Source organism: Symphalangus syndactylus, chromosome 3, assembly GCF_028878055.3.
Source record: "Symphalangus syndactylus isolate Jambi chromosome 3, NHGRI_mSymSyn1-v2.1_pri, whole genome shotgun sequence".
Classification (NCBI taxonomy): Eukaryota; Metazoa; Chordata; class Mammalia; order Primates; family Hylobatidae; genus Symphalangus; species Symphalangus syndactylus.
This window is the reverse complement of record NC_072425.2, coordinates 11,579,653-11,604,337: the sequence shown is the minus strand read 5'-3', so window position 1 is coordinate 11,604,337 and position 24,685 is coordinate 11,579,653. Positions and strand designations below refer to the sequence as shown.

Below are 24,685 nucleotides of genomic sequence, written 5' to 3'. Positions count from 1 at the left end.
TCTGCCCAGCCAGCCCCAGCCCCAGCCCCATGTACTCTCCCACTGTTCGGTGGAGACAGGGTCCCTTCCTCTTGGCTCAAAGCTCACTCACTTTTTAAGTTGGTCCTGGGGTCCGCCATCCTCGTCGGAATAGGGGAGGACGCAGCCGTATCTAGAGGAGGCCGTGAGGGCGTCACATCTACCGTACCTGCTTACGATGTCTAGTGTTACTGTCTGACTCTCCGACTAGAACGGAGGCCCGGGATGGCAGGGATTTTTTTTTTTGCTTTTTTTCATCAAATTATACTAAATGCCTAGAAAAGGGCCAGCACACAGTATGTGCTTCATATACATGTGTTCAATCAATGAGCCCCAACCAGCTCCTTCCCAGCTATCTGAGCGCCCCTTGGGCCCCTCCAACAGCCCCCAGATAGAATCCGGAATGTCCTTGACAAGTGGGAAAACTGCTTCGCCCAAGGCCACATACAAGAGAGGCTTGGGGCAGAGAGCTTCCCCATGGGGACAGGAAAAGCATAAAAATGAGCACCACAGCCCATTCCTTATAGGGCAAGGCATTGGGGGAGCACTTTCCATGTCTCGTCCCGCCCAGGCCTGATGACAACCCCATGAGGTCCTCTTAGCACTCAGTTTTTCTTTTGTATGAGCAAAGCGAGGCTCAGAGAGGTCAATCAGCATTGCCAAGACCCACAGCCGGGTGGGGCGGGGGCGAGGGCCCCTGTGCAGTGGAGGGCTCATGCTCACCTTTTGAACAGCAGGTCCAGGACTTGTTGGGTGGTGGTGAAGGCTCTGTAGGTACACAGGAAGATGGTGACGTAGGAGAGGTCGCTGCCCTGGAAGGCGGGCACCAGGTGCTCCACCAGCTTCTCCAGCGTGCCAGCCTTCACGGTCCGCACCTTGCAAGTCTCATAAAGGTTCAGGGCCGACTCATTCTCATACTGGGGTGGGACAGAGGAGGGACAGTCAGTGGCAGCACACGAATCTCCTGGAGCTCAGATGGAACCCCGAGCCCTCAGCAGCTTGTGGCAAGAGGCAGGACTGGGTGTCTCTGGCAGAACAAGGTTATCAGCTTTAAAAGGAGAATTTCAGGCCAGGTGTGGTGGCTCACACCGGTAATTCCGGCACTTTGGGAGGCCAAGGTGGGAGCATCACTTGAAGCCAGGAGTTCGAGACCAGCCTGGGCAACAAAGTGAAATCCTCTAGCTCTACAAAAAATACAAAATTAGCCAGGTGTGGTGGCGCACGCCTGTGGTCCCAACTACCTGGGGAACTGAGGTGGGAAGATCGCTTGAGCCCAGGAGGTCAAGGCTGCTGTGAGCTATGATCATACCACTGCATGGCAGCCCGGGTGACAGAGTGAGACCCTGTCTCTAAAAGAGTGAAAAATTTTTTAAAGTAGAATTTGAGGTGCGGGGATGATTTAAATACTAACACCTTGAGGTCAGTTGTTAGCTGAATAATGGTAGCTGCCCTGTGGGAAGAGCATCATCTGAGAGTTCTAACAATATATCCCCATTCTAGAGACGAGGAAACAGAGGCTTATCCAGCGGCTGGGAGGGACTGGCCCATTAGGATGCACAGCATCTTCCCTGTGGCACTTTTGTTTTGTTTGAGACAATCACCCAGGCTAGAGTGCAGTGGTGTGATCTCGGCTCACTGCAACCTCAGCCTCCTGGGCTCAAGCAATTCTCATGTCTCAGCCTCCCAAGTAGTTGGGATTACAGGCACACACCACCATGCTTGGCTAATTTTTGTATTTTTAGTAGAGATGGGGTTTCACCATGTGGGCCAAGCTGGTCTCAAACTCCTGACCTTAGGCGACCCTCCTGCCTTGGCCTCCCAAAATGCTGGGATTACAGGCACGAGCCACCGCGCCTGGCTCCTGCAGCACTGTTGAAGTGTCCTCAGAGGACTCACAGTGGCCCCACAGCCATGAGGAGCTGAACTGGGGCAGTGGCTCCAGCCTCCCTTCTGGAATATTATGCAGCTGAGTCAGGCCCCGGCTCTCAACCTGGAGGACCCCCAGGGATGTGTTCTGGGAGATGGCAACTTGCAGAGACCTAACGGCCTGAAGCCCTTTTGTTCTTGGGTGAAGACAGCCCCACTACTCCAGATGGTGTGCACATCTGGGAGAAGGCATGGAGGATGGTGAGGCGGATGGCTGCACACCCAGGGAAGGGAGGTCAAACATGAAAACTTGCTGCAGAAAACCTGATTAAGCCTGGGCTGGACAGTGGGGAGTCGGGAAGGGAGTGAGGGCCGTTTCCTTTGGGATCAGAACTGTGGGGCCCTCAAGTGAAAAAGCCCTGGGAGGGATCCCCAGCTGCGTCTCCTCGTGGAGACCTAGAGCGCACTCACCCCGAGCCAGCGCTGGCCCTTGTTGGCTCCGTGGTGCAGCTGCACCTTGCGCAGGGAGATGGAGTAGATGACTCCGTTGATCAGCTCCTCATCGATCTCCTGCGTGGAGCTCTGTGAAGACAACGCCCAGCAGCCGGGCGTGGGGACGTCAAGGGCCTGCCTGGCCACCATGCGGGGGATGCACCTGTGCAACCTGTTTCCCAGATAGGGCACGGACTGGCGGCTGCACAGACCTACAGCCTGGGGTGGAATGAGATCACAGCTCGAGGGCCGCTGTCCTGGCACTCCACTTGTCCAATTCCGCTAGCCAAGACCTGGGACGTGATCATGATGAGTCTACCAGGCTTCCAATCCCCTAGTAACTGGCTTCTGCTCCTGCCCAGGACAGACCCACCCTCAAGCCATCCCCCTCCACACACGGGACTGTTATTCAGCCATTGCGCAGATGGGTTAAATGGAGGCTGAGAGAGGAACAGCTGGTCCAAGGTCATGCTGCCTCGGGTGAGTGGCGAGGCAGGGCTCCCCGGGCTCTGACATGGTTGACTGCGTTCAGGCACCTATGACCCGAGAGAAGGTCCCCCTACCTCCCCAGGGCCAGAGGCCCATGGGCGTCCTCACACTCACCCCTCCTCTACCCAGCCTGGGGGGCCCTGGCTGACCCAGCAGGAATGGGCAGCTCCTCTAGGCCCAGCCCTGGTGCGTTGGCAGCCCAGGTCTGGGCAGGTGTGGGGCACCCCCGACGGCCACATCCCAGCCACTTCCTTCCCCTCTGCTCATTCATGCCCTCGTGCCTGCTTGGGCAATGGGAGTTCCCAGTTCTCTGACCATCATCACGTGAGGGGACGGGTGTGAGAGGTGACGGTGCTGGTATCCAGGCAGATGCTGGGGTTCCACAGAGCCCTAAACCACAGGCCTGGGCTGGAACAGGAAGAGGGCATCTGGCCCCAGGCAGTAAGGAAAGGCCGTTGTCTTAGGAGACAGACTCCCCCAACCTGGCAGGCTGGCCTAGGTCACTTAGCCACAATCACCCCCGGCCTCACAGCCCCCTATGCCACCTGCTCTGTCCAGGGACGGAATGAGCTTGCAGCGGGTAGAGGAGCCAGGGAGGGTAAGGACACCAACCTCAGAGGTTAGGAAGGAGCTGAGAGGTACTGGCCTGGCCCAGGGTCATTAACTGTGCAGTCAATGCCCCAACCCAGGTGGGCGTGGAGCTCAGAGAAGGCGTGGCAGACAGTGCTGACTCAGGCCCTTCCCTCAACCCCAGCGGGAGCCAGGTAGATTGTCCAGCATGCTGTGGACGGGACCCTGGCCTCCTGCGCACCCTCGGAGGCCCAGGAGCCATCCTGGAAGTCCACTTCCTCCGACCTGAGGTCGCCGCCCACTCTGGGCTTTGGACAACAGGAAAGCTGCGGGCATTGTCTGGGCTCCTGACCGCCACCGCCTCTGGACAGAGAGCCAGCCCCATTTCTTGGAAGTTAGCAGGGAAGCCACAGGCACACTCACACCCCACAAACAGCCCCACCAGGGGAGGTCTGGCCCTTCCACTGACAGGAAAAGAGACATAGGCTCACCCCCCTTTTCCTGACTCACACATCTCTCTCCTGCCTAGAAAATTGTTCCTTTGAAAAGAAAAGCATTAGAGGTTACAGTGACCAGGGCCCCCAACCACCCGGGCCTCCTCAGGGGCCCCAGACTGCCTCCTGTGAAGGCCGTTGGCTCAGCTGGGAGTCTCTCTCCCGGGGATTTTAGCCACATCTGGACCAGCTGGGAGACAGTATCCTGAGTGTCCAAGTCACCGGCAGTGGCTCTGAGATCTCGTGCAGGACAAGACCGTCACAGGGGACTAAACATTAACCCTGGGGGAGCCCGGCACAGCACCCAGGTCCTGGCTGAGCACCATCAGTGCCTGCTGGACAGAGGTGTCCCCAGGCAGGCCAATCCCCAGGAGGGGCTGAAGCCAGGTGGCCTCGGCTGTCCCTGAGCAGGTCCAGAGAGCTGCTCCGTGAGCTGGCAGGCCAGCAGCTGGCCCAGCCCCGCTTGGTGTCATGTGATCCCTGCACCCTTCCCCCACCCCCGGGGGGCCCTCTTCTGCCAGCCGGGTGGTGGGGAGGGATGCAGGCCCAACGCTGAGAGCCACGCTTGCTTGGGGTAAGGGAGTTGCCACCCTGTCACATAGTCGGGGAGACGCTCTAGCCTGCATGGAGCTGGCCTGTCTTCTCTGGTCGCTTCCCGTCACAGCAGCAGCAGGCATGGAATCAGACCATAGAGCTACGTGGAGCACAGCGGCCGTTTAAACCGTCTGCTCAGATGGTGGAGGTGCAGGCTCCAGAGAGAGCTGCCCTGGGGTCTGGGAACAAAGTGGCAGAATAAGGCCTCTAGCCCTTGCTCTGAGCCCCCTCACAGGACAGAGAAAAAAAGCAGCCAACAGCCCTGGCAGCTGCCCCAGGACCCTCTGCAGCAAGAAAGGCAGGGTTCCAGCACCCATAGGCCACCCTAGGTCACTGTTAGCAGACAGCCCATCTTGGCAGTGCCTGGGCCCCAGGGCACTCTGGCCGGGCTGGGAGCTCAGAGGGGGAGGAGCAGCAACGGCCTAATGAACAGCTGATGCAGAGAAAACGCTTTCCCCCAAGGGCAGGTGCCCAGGCAGCCGCTATGAGCTGACTGCTAGGAGGAGAAACGAACACCACATGCTTGGCTGTGTCCTCAGGGGACACTCCTGTCCCACCCCCAGCAGGCATGCTGATGTCCCTGGGCTCTGGGACCCAGTCGGCAGCTGTGCCTGTAAACACACTGGCCTTCTAACATTTGGGTCAGTGCAGTGAGGGTGGCATATGTGGTCCCTGGTGAGCAGGGGCCCCCACACCCCAATGTCTCCAGGGACACAGCCCAGAGCCCTGAAGATGAGGAGGGGAAACAGGGCCTGGTGGTGTCTGATGAGTGTGTCACCTGATCAGCCATCTCAGAGTGACAGGCCAGCAGGATGCCGTGTCCCTGGCTGACAGAAGGAGGAAGCCACAGGCCAAACCCAGACTCCCTCTGGGTAGAATAGTGAGCGTCTTAAGGAGCCCTACGGGGCCTGCCCCAGCCCTGCCAGCTCCCTGCCCAGGCCAACAGCACCTCCTCCCAGCATCAGCCTTCTGGTGCAGCTCTGGACTCAGACCCCTTTCCTTGGAAACCGTAGCTAGTGGCCCCCTGCCCCATGGACGGCTCCAGGAACTCACCGGCCCCTCCCAGGGAGACATGGCTAAGGGCTGAAGCGGAATGAGGAGAGGGCTCTATCCTGCACTGCGGCCTGGTCCTCCCCGGGTCTGTGCGTGGAAAGGCTCACAGCAGAGCCTCTGTGTGCGTGAGATCGTCCTGGTGGACCTCCCAAGCCCCTCTAGGCTGCTGCTCAGGTCCCAGTCACCAGAGGTCACCCCAGGATGCTTGCCGCCCCCCTGCCAGCACCTCACAGTTCTGGCCCACCAGACAGCAGCTCACTGTCTCTTGCTGGCTCTGCCCAGCCCCTGGCCCTTGGCCTTGGTGTGTCATCTGGGCAGGGCAGCATCACCTGTCACAGGCAACAGTGGGGGTCAAGAGAGAATGCACACAGCTCGGCGACCGGCACTGGGACCTGATGGCGTGGTACCGGACGACACCTGACATCACAGCCCCCCGGGGCCGGCGACGGATGCTGGGCCGTAAAAACCTGAGGGAAACTTGTCTGAGGCCTGCCTAAGGCTCAGGGACCTAGCCGAGGGACACTGTGAAGAGAGGCTGAGTCACCCTGAAACCCAGTGGGTGGGAGCAGCTTTCTGACTTCAGCTTTCTGCTCCTGCTCGGATACGTAAAACGCATCAGAGAAGGCTGCTTACTCTCTACAGAGCCCAGGCTCCTGCGACAGTGCGGGGCCCACGCTGCTGTGCCCTTCTCCGTCCTACAGAGGTGGGGACCCAGGCCCGAGGAGGGAAGCCAGTGGGGCGTGTGCTGGCTGAGACAGAGGTGAGAGCCCAGGACCACGAGCCTCACCAAGGGAGGTGGAACGCAAGCGCCTCGTGTCCATGCGTCTCCTGCCCTCGGGCCTGCCCTCCAGCTCCCGGTGGGTGGACCCAACCCTGATCCCCAGCGCACGGACAAGGCGTCAAGATGACAGGAGGCCAGCCCGGGGTGTGGGTGGGCCACACTCTTGATCCCAGGCACGGCAGCCCACAGAGGCGGCCTCAGACCGGGACAACACGAGGTGTCTGCCCACCAGGATGCTCCCTGGCCTCAGAAAGTGGAGGCTGGGAACCAACCTGTGCTGAGCCCCGCAAAGGCCGGCCCATCTCTCCAGAAACCCTCCCCGCTGGCCTGTGCCCTGCTACTCACTGATGGGAAAATCGTGCCTCAAGCAGGAGAAGGGAGAACCAGACCTCCAGGTCAGCCGCAAGCCTTGGGCATCCAGGGTCCCTGTCCACACCCAGCCCCTGACAGTCAGGTGAACACAGGGCCAGACCCGGGAGGGGCGTGGCTGGTGGCAGCTGAGGAGGAAGGTGGGCTGGTCCCAAGGGGGTGCAGGGCAGGGCCAGCTGAAGGTCCAGCCCCAACTTTAACCAGCCATGGTGCCCAGCACATGCGGGCACTTCCTGGGTGCAAGGCCCTTTGGACACCCATCACGTTTAATCCTCCTAACGCCCTGCCTGATGGATAAGGAAACAGCCTGAGAGGAACTCACCCAGGTCGGGAGCCAGGAAGTGGCAGCCAGAACAGGGATTTGAACCCTGGCCTGTTGGGACCCACCCAGGCCTGGCGTTGCCTCTGCCACAGTCTCAGGCTTGGAACAGAGTCCAGACCCTTGTGGCACAGATGTGGAGGAGGGGCCAGAGACAGGAAAGATTTCCTCAGGTCACACAGCAAATTCACAGGGGAGGGTGGCAGGGCCTGCTTTCCAGCACCTGCATCTCTGAGAGGTTTGTGGATGTGCCCTGGGCAAAAGGCCTGCAAGACACCAGGCCAGGGAAGTGCCATGCCGAAGGTGCCAGGTGATGCACCCCAGGAGCCCAGGGCACTTGGAAGGCTCAGGCCACTCCCCTGGCACCTAATCAGAAAACCTCATTGTGGCAGCTGCCACCCGTCCACTGTGCCAAGTGCTGTGCAGGCTGCTCCTCAGGCCTCTTGTGTAACTCGAGAGTCCTCACCAGAACCCTAAGAGGAGAGCTGGCATCATGTCCATTTTACAGATGAGGAAAGTGAGGCTCAGGAGCATGTCTACAGCTGCTAGGGAGCTGAGCTGGCATCCCAACATAGCTCTCCTCTCTCCAGAGCCCAGGCTCCCTGCCCCTTGGTTGAGATGGACACAAGTCTCCAGGAATGACTGCAGGGGAGGCTGCCAAAGCATGCAAGCTTCCCCATGGAGGAAGACGCCAAAACCCTCCAACGCAGGTGCCCTGCCCTGCCCACCAAGCCACCGTTGGGCTGTCATCCCACTGCCTCCCCGGCCCGTGGGCAACCAAGGTGTGCGGAACTGGGAGAACTGGGTCTGCTCAAAGCTCAGCTTGTCCTGCATGAGGCTGCAGGCATCAGTGTCTGCCCCTTGACAATCGAATGGGGAGCACTGCTCTGCTGGTGCTGTATATTTGGGAACACAGCGATTCTGGGCCTGCAAGGCTGGAAGTCCAACCCTGGGACTGGGTGGCCACAGCATGGTGGTACCACACCATGGGAGCCATCTGGGCGGCCAGCCAGCAGCCCTTGGGAACCAGTCCTTGACTGCCTGGGCGCAGCTTCCTGAAACCGCTCCACTGGCTCGTTCAGAGCCTGCCTGCAGAAGACCAGTGATAAATCTCCCCACTCTTTTCTCATTGGCAACGCAGACAGGTCCTGGAAATGCCCAACTTCCAGGTTAAGAATCAGACCCCAGCCCTGCCAGCGAGCAGCTTAGTACCTCCCAGGGCCATTCCTGAGCCTCCTGGGAAACAGGCCAGCATGACTGAGCCTCCCCCGCCTGGAGGAGGAACAAAGACCCAGGACCAGCCAGCCTGGATTTAAGCATGGGCTATGTTCTCTGTGGCACCTACTGTGTGCAGGAGCCATCAGGAGTCGGAGAAGGCACAGGCAGCCCAGAAGCCCTGAGGTCAGGGGAGCAGTAGGGAAGCCATAAGCTCCTGGGGGACCCTCCTGAATAGAGCAAGAGGGGAGCCTGAGGGTCCTGGGGGCTGCCCCTTTGAAGTCACCGAGGAAGCTCTCCTGGAAGACCACAGTCTGCACACATACATGCAGGGACACACACCCACACAGGGACACACACCCACGCAGGGACACACACCCACACAGGGACAGGCCCCTTGCCTTGGGGTCTTCAGTGTCAAAGTGCTCATGAGCCCTGGGGATTAAACCGAAGACCTGCACACAGTGTGATGAAGAGCTCAAACAGTGGGAAGACGTGGGAGGCTGAAGGGAGATGCTCCCTGTGAATACAGAGAGGCCCTCTTCACTCCAGCCCACCTACAACTGCCCTCAGGCCTTGGGTCAGAATCCCGCCCCTGCCACTGACCAGCTTGGTCACTCTGTGCAATCTAATTAACCTCTGTTGCCTCAGTGACTTTATCTGTCAAGTGAGCTCTTAACAGTCTTGACCCCAAAAGAAGGTGATGCAAATTACTTAGCCAAGGACCTCCCCAAAATCTGCTGGCTCTTATTAGCTGTTACTTTAAACCTGTGGGGTCCAGTTCTGGGCTTGCTTCCTCCGGGCAGCTCTCCCCAGCGTCCTGTGGCTCAGAGCACTTTTGCCTTCCTCTGAGCCCTAAGCTTCCCTACTGCTCACCTGACCTCAGGGCTTCTGGGCTGCCTGTGCCTTCTCCGATTCCTGATGGCTCCTGCACACAGTAGGTGCCACAGAGAACATAGCCCATGCTTAAATCCTGGCTGCGGCCCTTGCTGGCTGCACGGGCGTTTAGGTCAGAGACTTCCCTTCTCTGACTCCCTAGCTTCCTAGAAGGTGGTGTTGGTATCTACTCTGTAGGGTTGGTCTAAGGCAGATGAAGTGAGAGGGTGGCCCACAATCTGCACTTTTTGCCTGGCCAAAGCAACAGCCTGTCCAGAGATGGGGGCACGGACCAGGTCACCTCCAGAAAGCAAGAAGTGTGCAGGCCAAGCTGGGTCGGTGGTGGCTTGGCTTAGAATCAAGAAGATAAGCGGAAGCCCAGATGTGAGGACATCTGGCAGCCCAGAGGGAAGCACCGGGTGGAAGCTAGGTGGGGAAACGGGGATGCGGGGGAAGGCAGAAACTGTCTGGTGGTTTCCAGAGAGGACAGGGACCAAGTGTGCGGCGTCAGCTCTGGCAGGCCACAGAGCCACCAGGAAACCAGCCCCAGGATGGGGGGTGTTGGCAGGAGGGACAGGGACTTCCCCGCCCCCTCCCGTGGGCCCTCGGTAAATGGTCATTGTGTTCAGTTTCCGGCAGTGGCCTCCTTTTCTGCCAGGATCCTGGTTTTCCTGACCCAGCCAGAAGCTTCCCCTTCGATTTCTAAATAGCAGCCGCGGTCTGGATCTCAGTGCTGAGGCTGGGCGAGGAGTGCCAGGGCCAGAGAGAAGGAAGACAAGACCCCCAGGCAGGGGTGGGGCTCAGTTCTTCCTCTCCCTCGGTTCCTCAGGGAGGGAGAGAGGGAACCTGCACGGCCCCTGTGAGCGCTCGGCCGGACCCTCCCAGCACACAAAGCCCGAGCTGCTGCCAGAGCTAATGAAAGCCAGATGAGCGCTGGGCTGCTGTCAGCCTCCCACCCCCACCCTCCCAGGGGTCCCTCTCCAGCCACCAATGAGGACCAGAGCCCTGGATAGATGAGGGTTGAGGGAACACGTCTGGTCCAGCCATCTGCCAAGCTCAGGAGGAAAGGGTCTCAGGCTCGGGGTGTTCCCCCACCAAGAGCTCTGCCCAACACTGGGCGGAGAAACAAGTCTCATCCAGGCCCTGTCTAGGTACCGGGACACCAAGAGGCACGAGACTCAGGCTAACAATCGCCAGCAATCACAACGCACCACAGTCTAAAGCCATGAAACGACTGGAGATGCACCAAGGCGACACGATGCAGCACGGGGACTCAGGAGGTTCACTGTGAAGGCTGCAGCCCAGCCAAAGCTCTGATGGGCCCTGAACCCCCGATCCAGGGATGGCCTCTGTGCAGGCCCTGTGCCCAGGCAGAGCAGGGCGAGGGGGGCGTCTCTGGATTCCACTCCCTCTGCTGTGTAGTCAGGAGCAGTCAGGTGGGAGGCAGATGGCACCACTCAGAGACCCAGGGCACACGAGAAACAAGCCCCCACCCTCACCTAGTCACCCTCCCCTCCATCCATCACAGGTACACCACTCCCTTCTCTGAATCCTACACCGTCCTTACCGATTCAGGGTGTTGGCACTCTTTCCAGTTAAGCAGAAACAAGTCTTGCCCGCCCTGGGCCTGGGCCACCACCCTCCCCTCACCACCAGGACATCTGGTCCCACGTGTTGGAGGCCTGCTGCTCCGCCCCATCCCCCGACCCTCCCCCCACCGCGCTCTGAGCAGCCCCGATGTCCCTGGTCACCAGATCCACATCTGCCCCAAGTAGGGTCTGGAAGGCCCCATATGGTCTCATCACCTCTGAGGATTCTAGGATTTGGCCTTCCCGACTACTTGTTCCACACCTGCATCGTAAAGGCTAACGATGCGGTGCAGGCCCTGGGTGGGCAACTGAGTGAAATAAGACACAGGCCACGGATGTAAACAGTGACAGTGTCGCAGGAAAAGGTCCACCTGGGCTGCAGGGGCTCGGTGACAGCAGGCTCTGGGACGGTATTGAGGGGGGGCAAAACCCCAGCCGTGGTCCCTATTGTTGGATGGGGCGCGGCAGCAGCCCCCCCGCCCACCCTGCTGGCTGATTTCTGCAGAAGGCCCCGACCCCCATCTATGGAGGAGAGAGGAGGGAGGCGGCGTGCTGGGATCGCCCGGCCCCGTCCGGGGCTCGCCCCGGCCTGCCCAGCTCCGCCGCGGGTGGGGAGGCTCCGACGCACCCCCTGCCCGACCGCCCCAGCTCACCCACCTCCGGGCGCCGCAGGTCGGGGTCTAGCTGCGTGAAGCTGTGCAGCACCACCGGGCAGCTGTCAGGGACGCCCACCTCCAGGCGCACGGCGTCCCACACGCTGCGGCTCCGTCGGGAGCCCGGAAACAGCGGCTCGGCGCCGCCAGCAGGCCCGGCCGCCTCGGCCCACATGCGCTGCACCATGGAAGGCTCGCGGCGGGGGCCGGGCCGCGGGACCCGGGGCAGCGCGGGCGCGGGGCCGGCCCGGCGCGCGGCGGGGGCGGCGGCGCGGCCCGCGCGACTGGGCTTTGCCTCTGCTGTGAGCCCGCGGCCCGGCCCTGCTGATGTCAGGCTGGGGGTAGGGCCAGGGAGGGGCGGAGCCGGAGAGTCCGAGAGATGCGCGCGTGCGCGCGCCCGCGGCCCCGCCCCCGCCGAGGTCAGACCCGGGGCGGGACCGGGAGCCTGGAGGGGCGGGGTCTGAACAAAGAGGGCGGGGCCGGGGGAGGTCGAGTGGCGCGCGTTGGCTGGGTCTCCCGGAGGACCGGCCGTCACTTGTGTCGTGGGGCCTTGGATACCCCGGTTAGGCACCGTTTGCGTGTCACGCTGCTGCAGTGCGTGTGTTGTGTAGGGCTGAAATGTGTACGTGCTGATGATGTGTGGGGAAGCCGCCCTGGAGTCAGCTACCCCAAATTCCAGCGAAGCCTCTCCCCAGCTCTGTGGCCTTCCACAAGTTGCTTAACCCCTCTGAGTCTCACTGTTTCTTCATCTGGAAAATCTGGGTAGTGAAAATGACTTCCTCAAACAGTTGCGGGGAGGATGACGTTACGTAATGGACATAAAGCACTCAGCACCTGCACCTGACTACAGGCGCATGCGGAGTTTGGAAAGGCTGACCATATGTTCAGTGACCCTGTCAGTGCAATTGGAAATCCTGAGTGTGGGGCTGTGTGTGCAGTGGGGGAAAGGGTCAGAGAGTGGGGCCCTATCCCCTTTCAGCCTTACAGACATCCTCAGAGGAGGGGAAGCCAGGGAGGTGGGGGAGAGCGGGAGGCACCAAGGTTGGGGCTGAGAGGCATCTGACAAGGAGGAGGGCATCAAGAGTGACAACGCTGGGCAGAGCACATGGCTGCGTGGCCTGTCAGCTGGGGCTGCTTGTCGCTTGGACATCCCTGATCTCAGGGTGGAAGTGGGGCTGCTGGGGCTGAAGGGGAAGCAGGGACAGGGAGATCCTCAACTACTCTTTCTGGAAGCCAGTGAGGAAGGAAGACAGCCTGGGGCTTAACAGCAGGGCCAGGAGAATGGATGAATGAATGGGACCCTTCCTCATGCCTCACCCGTCACTGGGCCTGCCCTGGCCTCAGCCTTCAGTCCTCACGGAGGCCAGCAATTGCTGCCAGCAGCCCTGGCCATGCCAACCTCCCCAGGTCTGGTCCGTACCATTGGGCCTCAGTTTCTCCATCTGTAAACTGAGAGGGCGGGACCAGACAGCACATTCCACAAGCACATCTTGCCCCCTTCCCAAGTGCCAATCCTCAGACACCCACAAAACACTTCCACTGTGACTGGAGTGAGGCAGCAGGTCATCCTTTGAAAACCAGACCCCCATGTGCACACGACTAGAAGGGCCTACTTCACAAAAATTATGGTGGTAAGTTGCAGCTGGGTGGAAGCTATACTGGTTTTCATTTTACTTCTCTGAATTTCTAATTTCTAAAATCAGTATTTTAATAATCAGCTGTATGTGATAAATGCTGTTTTTGAGACAGAGTCTCACTCTGTCACCCAGGCTGGAGTGCAGTGGTGTGATCTCGGCTCACTGCAGCCTCCACCTCTTGGGTTCAAGTGATTCTCCTGCCTCAGCCTCTCGAGGAGCTGGGATTACAGGCACCCGCCACCATGCCCAGCTAGTTCTGTATTTTTCGTAGAGACAGGGTTTCACCATGTTGGCCAGGCTGGTCTTGAACTCCTGACCTCAAGTGAACTGCTCGCCTCGGCCTCCCAAAGAGCTAGGATTACAGGCATGAGAACCACGCCCAGCCTGTTTTTTTTTTTTTTTTTTTTTTTTTTTTTTTTTTTTTTTAAGAAGCAAGATGGGTAGATTTGATTTGGGATGGAGATCCCTAGAGGCTGTTTAGGAAGCCTCCAAGCCATTTGGCCGGGGAGGGTAATGTAGGTGAGGCGCATTTAGAGGCATGAGGTCCCCACAGGGCCACAAAGAGGTGACCTAGACATTGCCCTCTGGCCCTAAGCTCCTCCTCCCATCCCTTTCTCCTGGGGCCAAGCTCCCAATGCCTCCAGAAACTGGAAGTCCAGAAGCTGCCTGCCACCGACTTTATCTCCTCTGCTCTCTCTATCTCCTTCGCTGAGTGATGGGCCTGGGAACAAGCGCCCACCCGTTTTATAGCCCAGAAGGACAAGTGACTCATGAAGACATAGAGGAGTCACCACTATTCTGGCCTTGAAGGTCCCGGGTGCAGGGGCGAGGGGTGGCCCCAAGGAGTCTGGAGAGGTGAAGAGTAAAGAATTCATCACACTAAACTCCCCCAACGCGGCTGGCCTGGCTCCATCCCATCTGACTATATCATCTACAGGAACCAGGGCAGGGGAGGGCATTACTTAGCCAGTCCCTCTGGCTAGTGTCTGTTTTTACAAAGTTCCTCTTCCTGCCTTGTTCACCTACCTTTGGGACTCCCCTCCCAACTTCTGGGAAGCCTGATCACTGCTCTGGCTGCACATGAGACACACACACAGACACGGAGAGACACAAAGATACACAGCGATGCACACACAGAGACACATACATAGAGACAGAGACACAGACACACACACACACAGACCCACAGAGACACATACAGAGACACAGACACACACACACACACACACACACACAAAGACACAGACACAGAGACACAGATGCACAGAGACAGACACAGGCACACACATATAGAGACAGAGGCACACACACAGAGACATAGGAACAGAGACACACACAGGGATAGAGACACACAGACAGAGACATACATACTCAGAGACATAGAGACAGACACAGAGGCTGGGTGTGGTGGCTCATGCCTGTAACCCAGAGCTTAGGGAGGCAGAGGCAGGATTTCTTGAGCCCAGAAATTGGAGACCAGCTTGGGCAACATAGCAAGACCCCATTCTCCACAAAAAGGGAAAAAACAAGTTTGAGATAGACACAGACACACATACACAGATATAGAGACATAGACACAGATACATACACAGAGAGACAGAGACACAGATACACACGCCCCCCTAATGAATGCACAGGTAAACTTCCCTGCACAGGATGTGTTGCCCAATGCCCTCAGATCGGGCGGGCCTGACTCTGCCCCACACTGTTAGCAACTGGGGTTGGCATTCGTGGGACGCCTCCTGCATGCAAGACCCTCTCCTGGGGCCTCCTGTGCCTCCTGCAAGCTGTGGGGACACCCTAACCAAGGGCAAGGCCATCCTGGGACAGCACGTGTCACCAGTGGAGGAACACAGCACCACTCACAGTGTTCTCCTCAAAACCCAAACCTAAATCAAAGCAGGCCTCTGCATATAACTGCCATTTGTGGGATTACAGGGGACAGAGGAACATTTTCAACACACCACAAGGGTGCAATCCACAAATCCAGGCTGTGGGAACCTCTACAGGACAAACAACCCAGTTTCTTCAACAAATACATTTCAGAGGACAAAGAAAGGGGAAACTAGATTAAAAGAAGGGTCAGAGACATCTAACAAATGCAATGTGTGGATTTTGGATCATGATGTCAGCAAGACAACTGTTTAAAAAAAACAACTATAAGACATGTGGATTGTCTGAACACTGCTGCATATTGGATGACATTAGACATCTTTTTAGGTGTGAGAATGGTGTTGCGGTCACTAGTAGAGTTACATCTTGGGCTATCTGTGGATGGCATCACATGCCTGGGATTCATGTAAACATCTCCAGGGGCGGGCAGGGAGTGGGACAGTGAGAGGTGAACAAGAGTGGCCCTGAACCGATGGTCATGAAAGCTGGGGGTCTTTATGCCATTTTCTCTATTTTTGTGTCTATTTGGAATTATCCATAATAAAAGTTATAAGAAGAAAAATGGCCAGACGCAGTGGCTCACGCCTGTAATCCCAGCACTTTGGGAGGTTGAGCTGGGTGGATCACTTGAGGTCAGGAGTTCGAGACCAGCCTGGCCAACGTGGTGAAACCTCGTCTCTACTAAAAATACAAAAAAATTAGCCTGGCATGGTGACGCGTGCCTGTAATCCCAGCTACTTGGGAGGCTGAGGCAGGAGAATCGCTTGAACCTGGGAGATGGAGGTTGCAGTGAGCTGAGATTGCACCACTGCACTCCAGCCTGGGCGACAAAGCGAGACTCCATCTCAAAAAAAGAGAAGAAAAAGGACACAGCTTGAGACTCACCCTCTGATGCCTCTGAGGCTCCTAGCAGTCCTCCAGAGAGGGCTACAAACTTCCGACCCTGGGCAGTGACTCCTGCCAGGCTCACCGTTTCCTGTATCACTCTCTGTGGGCACAGGGGTCACTGATGGCATCTTTACTACAAAAGGGGTTGGGGGCTCTACTGTGGGGACTGAGGCCGTGGGCAGCTAGAACCCGAGTCCGGATGCCCAGATGGGGCTGTCAGAGGTGGGTGGGGGCAGTCCAGGTGAACTTGGGTGGGTTGGACACTCAAAGCCAATGACAACCCTGTGCTTGGCGGTTGGTGCCTCTGCTGGGAGGAACTAAGGACTCCTGAGAGCACTAAGCACCGCCCGGAAGTGGGGGGTTCTTAGGAAGCGGCGTCGGTCCCTTCCTCTCTCCTGCCCCAGCTCACGCCCCCCTACAGCCCCACCTAGCCTTCCCAGGTTCCCAACCCACCCCCGGGACATGCACCTGCCTTTCCTTGGGGGCTACAACCACAAGCCCCTGGAGAGCACGGCTGCACAGACCTTTCGGAAGTCGGGACGCTGCTCGCAGAGGAACTTAAAAAGGCAGGCTGTGAACTGACAGCTGGCAGCCAGATCCTGCCCACGCATGTGTTTTGTTTGGCTTGCCAAGTGTTTTTAAAATTTTAAGCCAACAGTAAAAGGTCAGGTGACTTCACATAAAAATCCACATTTCCCTCTTCTCCTGTAACTCTGGCTGACCTGACCACACTGGGTGTGTGTTCCCGAGTGCCACCGGAAGCTGATTGCAGCTGCCCCCTGTAGCCAGGGCATGTGTGGGGATCGCCCTAACAACTGTCCCCCCACTCCCGCAGTGCCCAGTGCCCGACACCCTGGGGAGTCGCTGCCACCCCAGAGGGGCCACCAATTCAACGTGTGACAACCCGAAGTGGAGGGAAGCAGAGGAGGAAGAGACAGAGGGGGACACACAGATGGAAACTGAGCCCAAGAACCAAGGGTGAGCCTGAGGACCACAGCGAGGGACAGCGGGAGAGGGAGGCAGCAGGCAGACGGAGGCGAGGAGAGATTCCCTGGGCATCTTACGTCACTCTCCGGCCCCTGAGCAGCTGTCTCGTTTAAGAAAAAGGTGTGTTCAGGCTGAATCTCTGTGGTCCCTCTTCTTCCTGCTCCCATATTCAGACACCACGGCCAGTGGGGTCTTGATCCCACAAAGCCCCCCACTGCCCTCAGGCAGAAGATCACTGGCTCGGTGTGGCCCCAGCTCCCCACTCCAGGTTCCCTCTCAGCAGAACTGCTGCAGCTCCTTCTTCATGCCGCCCCTTCTGTCTGGCTGGTGCGTCCCTCCTTCCACCCACTCCTTGGCCGGTACATCCTTGGCCGGTACCTGAGAGGCGGATCATAAAAGCTGCCCCTATGGACCTTCAAGTCGGGACCCAGGCCTGCCTTTACGCAGGGCCCTGGGCAATGAGGTTTGGGCCTGGGGTGCAGTTCTGGGGACTGCCGGACACACAGCAGTTCAGAGCGGGAACTGGGCACAAGGCAGTGTCTGGGTGACTGTGGCCTTTGGCCATCACCTTTTCCAACCGGGGCTTGGCCAAGGCCGGGAGGAATGGCAGCCAGGTACCCTGACTCAGGTCAGGCCCTGGTGGAAAACCTGTCACCTCCTGTTGGGCAGGTGGAGGTCATTGACCCCTGTCTGTCTCTTGTGATCTATATTTAGAGTCCGGGGAGGACATGAAAAGGGTGAGGCCTGGACATGCTCCTTGGTCATTTCCCAACACTGACGTCACCATTCCTAGCCTGCCTAGGTCCTGGGGTGGCCCTCGGTGGGCGGGTGAGCACACACCTTGGCAGGAGGTGACGCAGCTGGACCACGCGTGGGAACTCCCGGCACAGCGGGCGGGCCTGGCTCAGCCCCACCTCCCCTGCACTGGGTTCCTGGCAACCTCTGGTGGCTTCTTCCTCCTCCTTCTGCCCCCAGGATGCAGGGGTCCCCACAGGCGAGAGGCTGAACTCAGAGCTGGCCAGGTGAGAAGCGAAGCACCAAACCACTGAAATCTCCAGGAGACCACACTGGTGGCGGATGTGACAGCAACCCTCTGACCTCACAGGGCGCTGCTGTCCCAGCACAACTGGAACAAGGTGTGCCGATGCCCGCAGCAGTGGAAATGGCCCTGGATGGGGATGCAGAGGGCTCCGGATCAGCCTGGGGCTCACTGTGGGGCCCTGCTGTCATCCCTTGGAAATGGGTACACCCCCGGCATATTGAGGGGGAGGCACGCAGAGGAACAAACGTGATAAATGCATCCATGGGCTGCAAACCGGGGGCCGCTTGGACAGCTATCCCCCACTCCTGCAGTGCTCGCTGCCTGGCACCATGAGGAGTCACTGCCACCCCCGAGGGGCCACCAATTCAACATGTGACAGGCCGAAGTGGAGGAAAGCAGAGGAGAGAGGAAGACATAGAGAGAAACTGAGCCCAACACCCAAAAGTGAGCCAGAGGACCACGGCGGGAGAGGGAGGCAGCAGGCAGACAGAAGCGAGGAGAGACAGCGCAGAGGGGCTGCAGGGGCCGCTGGGCACACCTGGCTGAGGAAGGGACCAAAGGCCCAGAGGGTCCCATAGTCTCAGCCTAGTACCTGTCCCCAAGCCCAGGGGCCCTGATCACAAGGCAGCGACGTCTATCCGACAGCTGCGATAGGTGGGGCACATCACATCCCGAGGGGCCCCGGCATCCATGATCTCCCCTCCTGGAGGGTGGTCAGCTGCCATCCTGGCTCCAGACTCCTTGGAAATGCTCCACAAAGTGCCAGCTGGAAATGTCACAGCACAGGGGGCCTTGGGATGAGCCAGCCCCAAGGGGCCATTCTTTCCTGTGGGTTTGGGGAACTCTTTTAAGATCTGGAGCACAGATTCAGGTTCCAGTGCCTGCTCTGTGTCTTCTTAGCCTTAGTTTCACCTCTGGGGCCTCAGTTTCTCCATCAGTAAAATGGGGACAGTAACCGTCATAGCACCAGGCTCTCAGGCTTCTCAGGCGAGCAGACAGTGAAGCAGTGCACAGAAGTCCTTGGTAATCCAAGAAGTACCCTCTGGACGGAGCTGCCAGGACAGCCCGCAGCCACCCTGGACTAACCCGTGGGGCTGGGGGCAGCTGGGGAGGCCAAGTGCGTGCACACGGGCACCAGCAGCAGAGCAGACCCCCAGTCTCCTCTATCATACCCGAGATGGGAGATCAAGACTCCCCTGTGAGTTCCAAACCCCTCCAACCAGTTCTGGCAGGGAAGAAAGGGAGTCCTGGGAAAGCAACTCCCGCGCCTGGGGCTCGGCGGTGACCCAACCAGCCCCTCCCCGGCAGAGGCACTGATTGCCCTGGAAACTCACCTCGGTGGTGGCCGGTGCTGGCAGAGGTGCCAGCCAAGGTGTCAGGCTTTGGAGAGCGGCACGACGGGCGATGGCCCTTCTCCTGGCGGTCACCACAGAGACACAGGCAAAGAACACGGAGCCCTTCCTCCCCCTGGGCACGGCAGGCCTGGCACAAACCTGGCCTGCTTCCCGGGCCATGGTGGGGCGAGAGCCAGGTGGGGACTGGGCCCTGCGGGAGGCCCTCTGCCAGTGTGCTTGTCGCCTGCATGCCCTAGTGGAGTGGAGCACCCGAGTGCCTAGGCCTGGTGTCACCCGCGTGGCTGTCATACCTGCTCCTGTGACAGGCAGGGCCAGGAATTCCCGCTTGTACCAGGCCATGGGCCAGCCGAGGACAAGTGGAAAGGCTGCCCCAAGCTAGCGTAGCTTTCTCCCTTAATTCTCCAAGTCCCCACTCCCATTCCCCCTGTGGCGGGGGCCTGGAAACCACCACACAGAGACAGAAAGGTGACAGATACAAGTAACCAAATCAAAACAGGGCTCAGTCAGCAGAGCCACCAGGTGGATGTGAGTCTAGCCAGGGGCACTGGGAGGCAGGCAGGAGACCCCCACTCACTTGTTCTGGAAGGCTTCCCTGCCCCCTAGACCTGAGCTCCTCCATCCCTGGCACCCAGGCATGAGATTTCCTTTCTTCTTCTTCTTCTTTTTTCTTTTTTTTCCTGAGATAGAGTCTCGCTCTGTCGCCCAGGCTGGAGTGCAGTGGCATGGTCTCGGCTCACTGCACCTCCGCCTCCCAGGTTCAAGCGATTCTCCTGCCTCAGCCTCCCGAGTAGCTGGGACTACAGGCGCCCGCCACCACACCCAGCTAATTTTTGTATTTTTAGTAGAGATGGGGTGTCACTACATTGGCCAGGCTGGTCTCGAACTCCTGACCTCGTGATATGCCTGCCTCAGCCTCCCAAAGCGCTGGGATTACAGGTGTGAGCCACCACACTCAGCCACTTGGCTAATTTTTTGTATTTTCATTAGAGATGGGGTTTTGCCATGTTGGCCAGGCTGGTCTCGAACTCTTGACCTCAGGTGATCCACCTGCCTTGGCCTCCCAAAATGGTAAGATTACAGGCGTGAGCCACCACACCCGGCCACAAGATTTCATTTTAACTGGGCGCAGGGGTGGGGGTTGCCAACTGTTTGTTTCATTAAGTAGGGTGGTAAAAAATAATAATATCACCACCACTACTCCCACCATTCAGAAAAAACACCACCAAAGGTAACAAGAAAGGGCTGCCATCAGAAAGAAGGGCAGGCATGAAATGAGTACATTTGGCTTTTAGAATAATTTACTAGAGTGACTACCGGAGTTGTAAACAACGGCCACCACCACCACAACAACACAACAACTTACTACCTTGTCCCTGTCCCTGTTTTTCTCATTTTGCTGCAAACCAGACATTGGAAGCCATCGGATGCATCCAACACACGCATCTGACGAGTGGAAAGACTGAGCCCCAGGGAGAGCAGGGACTTGCCCAAGATCTCACAGGAAAAGTGTCTGTCCAGCTGCTCTGCAAAGCTTGAAGACGCTCCCTCCATCCTGACCTGGGGGTCAGAACACTCAGAGCCCCAACCCCAAAGCCCAGAGATGCCAGGGCGAAGTCAGAGGCCAAGAGTTTCAGCTACTTCCTTACCTTCCTGGGACCCTGGCCGGGTGGATGCCCAGTCCCTGGCTGCAAGCGGAGGGCACAGGGCAGGGAGCAGAACAGCAGAGGCAGGGAGGATTGGGTATGGGCAGGGGCTGTGGAGCGCCCCCACAGGCACATCAGGCCCCGGGGCCCAGCTTCCAGCCCAGACACTGCCCCAGCAGCACCTCGCTCCCAGCCCTGCTCCTCTGAGCATCTCACATCCTCTTCCGGTGGTTTTGTGGGCCTCAGGGGACCCAGCTGAGCAGACAGTTCAGGGCCTGGGAGCTCTGCCACCCTCAGGGTGGGGACTCTCAGGGGATGTGGGTGGGCATCTGGGGGTGGGGGCCAGGCTGGGCTGGGGGAGCATCAGAGAAATGGAGCTAGAGGGTTTCAGGGGGGCCCTGAAACCTATCTCCCTGTACTCACCCTGTGGCCAGAACAAGTCACTTCCACTAAAATCCCTCCACCATTTCTGTCCCATCCAGAAGAGAATCCCAAGTCCTCACCTGCCCACAGCCCCCTCCTACTAACTCCAGCTGCCAACATCCTCTGTTGGGAACCATGTTCTTCCCCCTTGGTCTCAGGACTCGGCCCCCAGTCAGAGCAGCCTTCTCCGACGCCCCTGTCTTAATGCACCAACACCATCCCTGCCCCAGCCACCCATTCCCTGTCCTTTTTCATCTGGCACACTTCCTCCTCTGTGCCAGGCTCCAAGGCCCTGTCCCCTGGGAAAGTCAGGCATCACCGCTGGCCTGTCTTGCACACAGTGACTCAACCTTGACCTTCGAGAAACAGTAGACCCAACCAGGCTGTGAATTGGTCAGCCCAGGACTGAAATTCTGATCCCCAGGGACTCTGGAACCCTGGGCCAATGATTTAGCATCTCTGGGCCTCAGTTTGCTCCTCTGTAAAATGGGCACAAGGGCGCTGGAAGATTCCGCAAGAACTCAGCATGGGCTCGGCTCATGGCCGTGCTTGGCAGATGTGCAATGATCATCTCCAACGGGGATTGAGGAGTTCAGGTGCCACAGGGTCAGGCACATAACAGACATTTGATCAATGTTGGTGGATGCTGCCCCTGTGCCAGGAGTGCCATAGCCTGACTCCATCCCGGAGAGCAAGGTCCAGATGGCAGTCCGGGGTCTGCCCAGTGCTCAGAGTGTGGCTTGTAACTGGATCCTAGCAGATAGCTCGGAAATGCTTGCTGATGTAGAAGCACACACAGATGGGTACTGCAAGGCAGGCCCAGTCCCCGGAGAGGGGACCAGTGAAGAGGAAACTGTCTGGGTACACACTATTAACTGGAGAGAAGCCCTGTGCAGACAGGCAGGATCTGGGTGAGGCAGGTGGCAGGGGTTGGTATCCGAGCAGGGATCCGCGGCCATCCCCAGCCTCGGCCTCTCACCCCGGTGTTGCCGACTGCCTGGCCATGTGACTGTGGGCATTGTGTGGTGTGGTTCGGCTGCCACTCCAGGTATAACAGGGAGCTCACCATGTGGTTTGAGTGGGTGGGGAGGGCTTTCCCTGAGCCTCGGTTTCCTTGTCTGCAAAGTGTGACCTCTTAGCCCAGCCCCGTAGAAGGGCTCAGTGGGCGAGAAGGTGTTTCCTACAGTGTGCGCGCATTTGGTTGGGTGGGGGGCTTAAAGAGGCCCTGGAAAGAAGCGCTCAACTTTCTTTTTTTCTTTTTTTTTTTTTGAGACGGAGTCTCGCTCTGTCACCCAGGCTGGAGGGCAGTGGCGCACTGCACTCGGCTCACTGCAACCTCTGACTCCCAGGTTCAAGCAAGTCTCCTGCCTCAGCCTCCCAACTAGCCAGGATAAAAGGCACGCGGCACCACGCCCAGCTAATTTTGTATTTTTAGTAGAGATGGGGTTTCACATGTTGGCCAGGATAGTCTCAAACTCCTGACCTTGAGATCCACCTGCCTCAGCCCCCCAAAGTGCTGGGATTACAGTACAGGCGTGAGCCACTGCGCCCGGCCAGAAGTGCTCAACTTTCACGGTGGGGGACCAGTAGGGGAGTGGCAGGGACCCAGGCTACCCTGCTAGGTGTGTTTGTGAGCTAATGCCTTTGCTTGGACAAGCAGCTCCCGGGTACCAGGCTCTGTGCAGGGCATCGCATCTCTCATGCAAGCTTTCTGTGCTGTTCTTGAATAGCCCACTCTAGCCCAGCTTCCCAAGCCTGTTACCCCCATATCTCCCCTGCCCCCACCTCCAGCACAGGTCAGCCTGGCCTCAGGGCCCAATCCTGGGGCTCCTCCTTTCGGAGCCAGGGTGGGCAGGGCTACGCAGGGCAGTGGGCACTGAGCTTCCTGGAAAGGCCACTGAGGGACTGCAGACACAGGCCGCAGGAGGAGCAGCACCAGCTGCCACGCAGAAATGCAGGAGCCCCGAGGAGGTGGTGCTGGCGGGAGGGAAGCAGCAGGGCCATGCACCCCTCCTCCCACCCACGTGGTCCCTGGCCCTGCCTCTGCCGCCAGCCTGGGGGAGAGCAGGGTCTTTGTTCCCTGCCGGCCAGGCCGCCACGTGATGCGTCACATCACTGTCACTGCCTGGAACGAAGACCGCCATGGACACAGCCCAGGCCCTGGGGCCTGGGGGTGAGGCCAGTTGCAGGAGCTCCACCTGCAGCCTCCCCACCCCAACTCTGGCTGCCTTCAGGAGCTGGGCCTAGTGAGGGCCATACATGGCACAAACATTTCCAGCTACTGTGCATGAAGCTCACGACGGCCCTGACCTCGGGCTTCTCCCAGGACACACGACCTGCCAGCGGTCCCACGATGCTCTGCCCAGCACGCCAGGTGGCCTGGGATAATGCACCTGGCCACACACACAAGCCCAGGCTAGCAAGACCCAACCCACAGGCACCTTTCTAGGTAGGGGCAGGCCCTGGCCGGGGGCGAGGCCCATTGTTTACAAACACTGTGCAGCTGTCGCTAGGAGCTGTGACTCAGAGCCAGAGCAGTGACTCCTCGCGAAGCTGTTTACTCGGCACCACATCCTGTCCAGGAAGCAGATAGCAGAGGCCGAGGCCTGGCTTTTGCTCCTCTTTCCTGCTGCTAACTTGACCCAGGGACCTGCTGACCAGACTCTGTGTCCAGCTTGGGGGACACTCCAGCTCCCCTCGCCCTGGCTTCTGGGAACCTGAGGCCCCGTCAAGTCGCTCAACACATATTCAGGCCCAGCTGGCTCTGCTAGGTAGTGATGGTGCTGTGGCCGTGCACGACACAGATCCTGCCCCTGGAGGCTGCACCTATGCCTGGCATCCCCTCCCTCTTTGGCTCTGACTAGGAGACTCCCAGGGATGGGGGCACCACTGACACCTGTCACCGTGCAGCCCAGAGGCAAATTCTTGCCACGTTCAGAAGCCTGGGAGGCAGGATCAACTCCTGATACCCCTTCGTACCCTAGAGCCTAGTCTGGCGCTGCCTTTAGCACACCTCAGTAGGGACAAAGCACTTTTCCAGACAGCCTCTGCCAGAAAGATGATGCCACAGTCATCATCTCTGTTGTAAAACTGAGAAAACTGAGGCCCAGAGAGGGCGAGCAACTTGCCTGATGTCACACAGCGTGTTAGTGCCAAGGCAGGGTGTAAGTCCGGCCCCCAAGGCTGCTTGCTTTCCTCTACTCTGTTCCAAATGAAGGATCACAAGTAGATTTGTTCCAGGCAGCACACAGACTTGACGCTGCTGGGACCCTGTCCCTGGGGTGGGTGGTCTGTCCCCTGTAGGAGGCCTAGGCTGGCGACTCTGACTTCCATTTCTGCTGATCACTGCTGCCTCCAACCTGGCGCCTAAACCAGAGTCAACAACCCTCTGATAATTTCTACTACGCACTGCCATGCCAGTGTGGGTATCATTTCACTA

General features: G+C 58.6%; 1 protein-coding gene across 7 annotated transcripts in view; it reads right to left on the bottom strand.

Annotated features, from left to right (window-relative positions):
- Window positions 1-24,685, bottom strand: part of RALGDS (ral guanine nucleotide dissociation stimulator) — a 51,860-nt gene that overhangs the window by 11,642 nt on the left and 15,533 nt on the right. The window contains exons 1-4 of one of the 7 annotated variants that reach the window (XM_063636805.1): window positions 20,827-21,047; window positions 2,356-2,466; window positions 742-935; window positions 92-187 (exon numbers count right to left, since the gene is read on the bottom strand). In XM_063636805.1, coding sequence (XP_063492875.1) covers window positions 92-187; window positions 742-935; window positions 2,356-2,466; window positions 20,827-20,958 — 533 coding nt within the window. In that variant the 5' untranslated portion in view covers window positions 20,959-21,047. Of the gene's footprint in view, window positions 1-91; window positions 188-741; window positions 936-2,355; window positions 2,467-11,382; window positions 11,659-19,159; window positions 19,653-20,826; window positions 21,048-24,685 lie in introns of those variants that run through there. The other 6 variants (XM_055270522.1, XM_063636804.1, XM_055270519.2 and 3 more) reach the window with 6 other exon arrangements.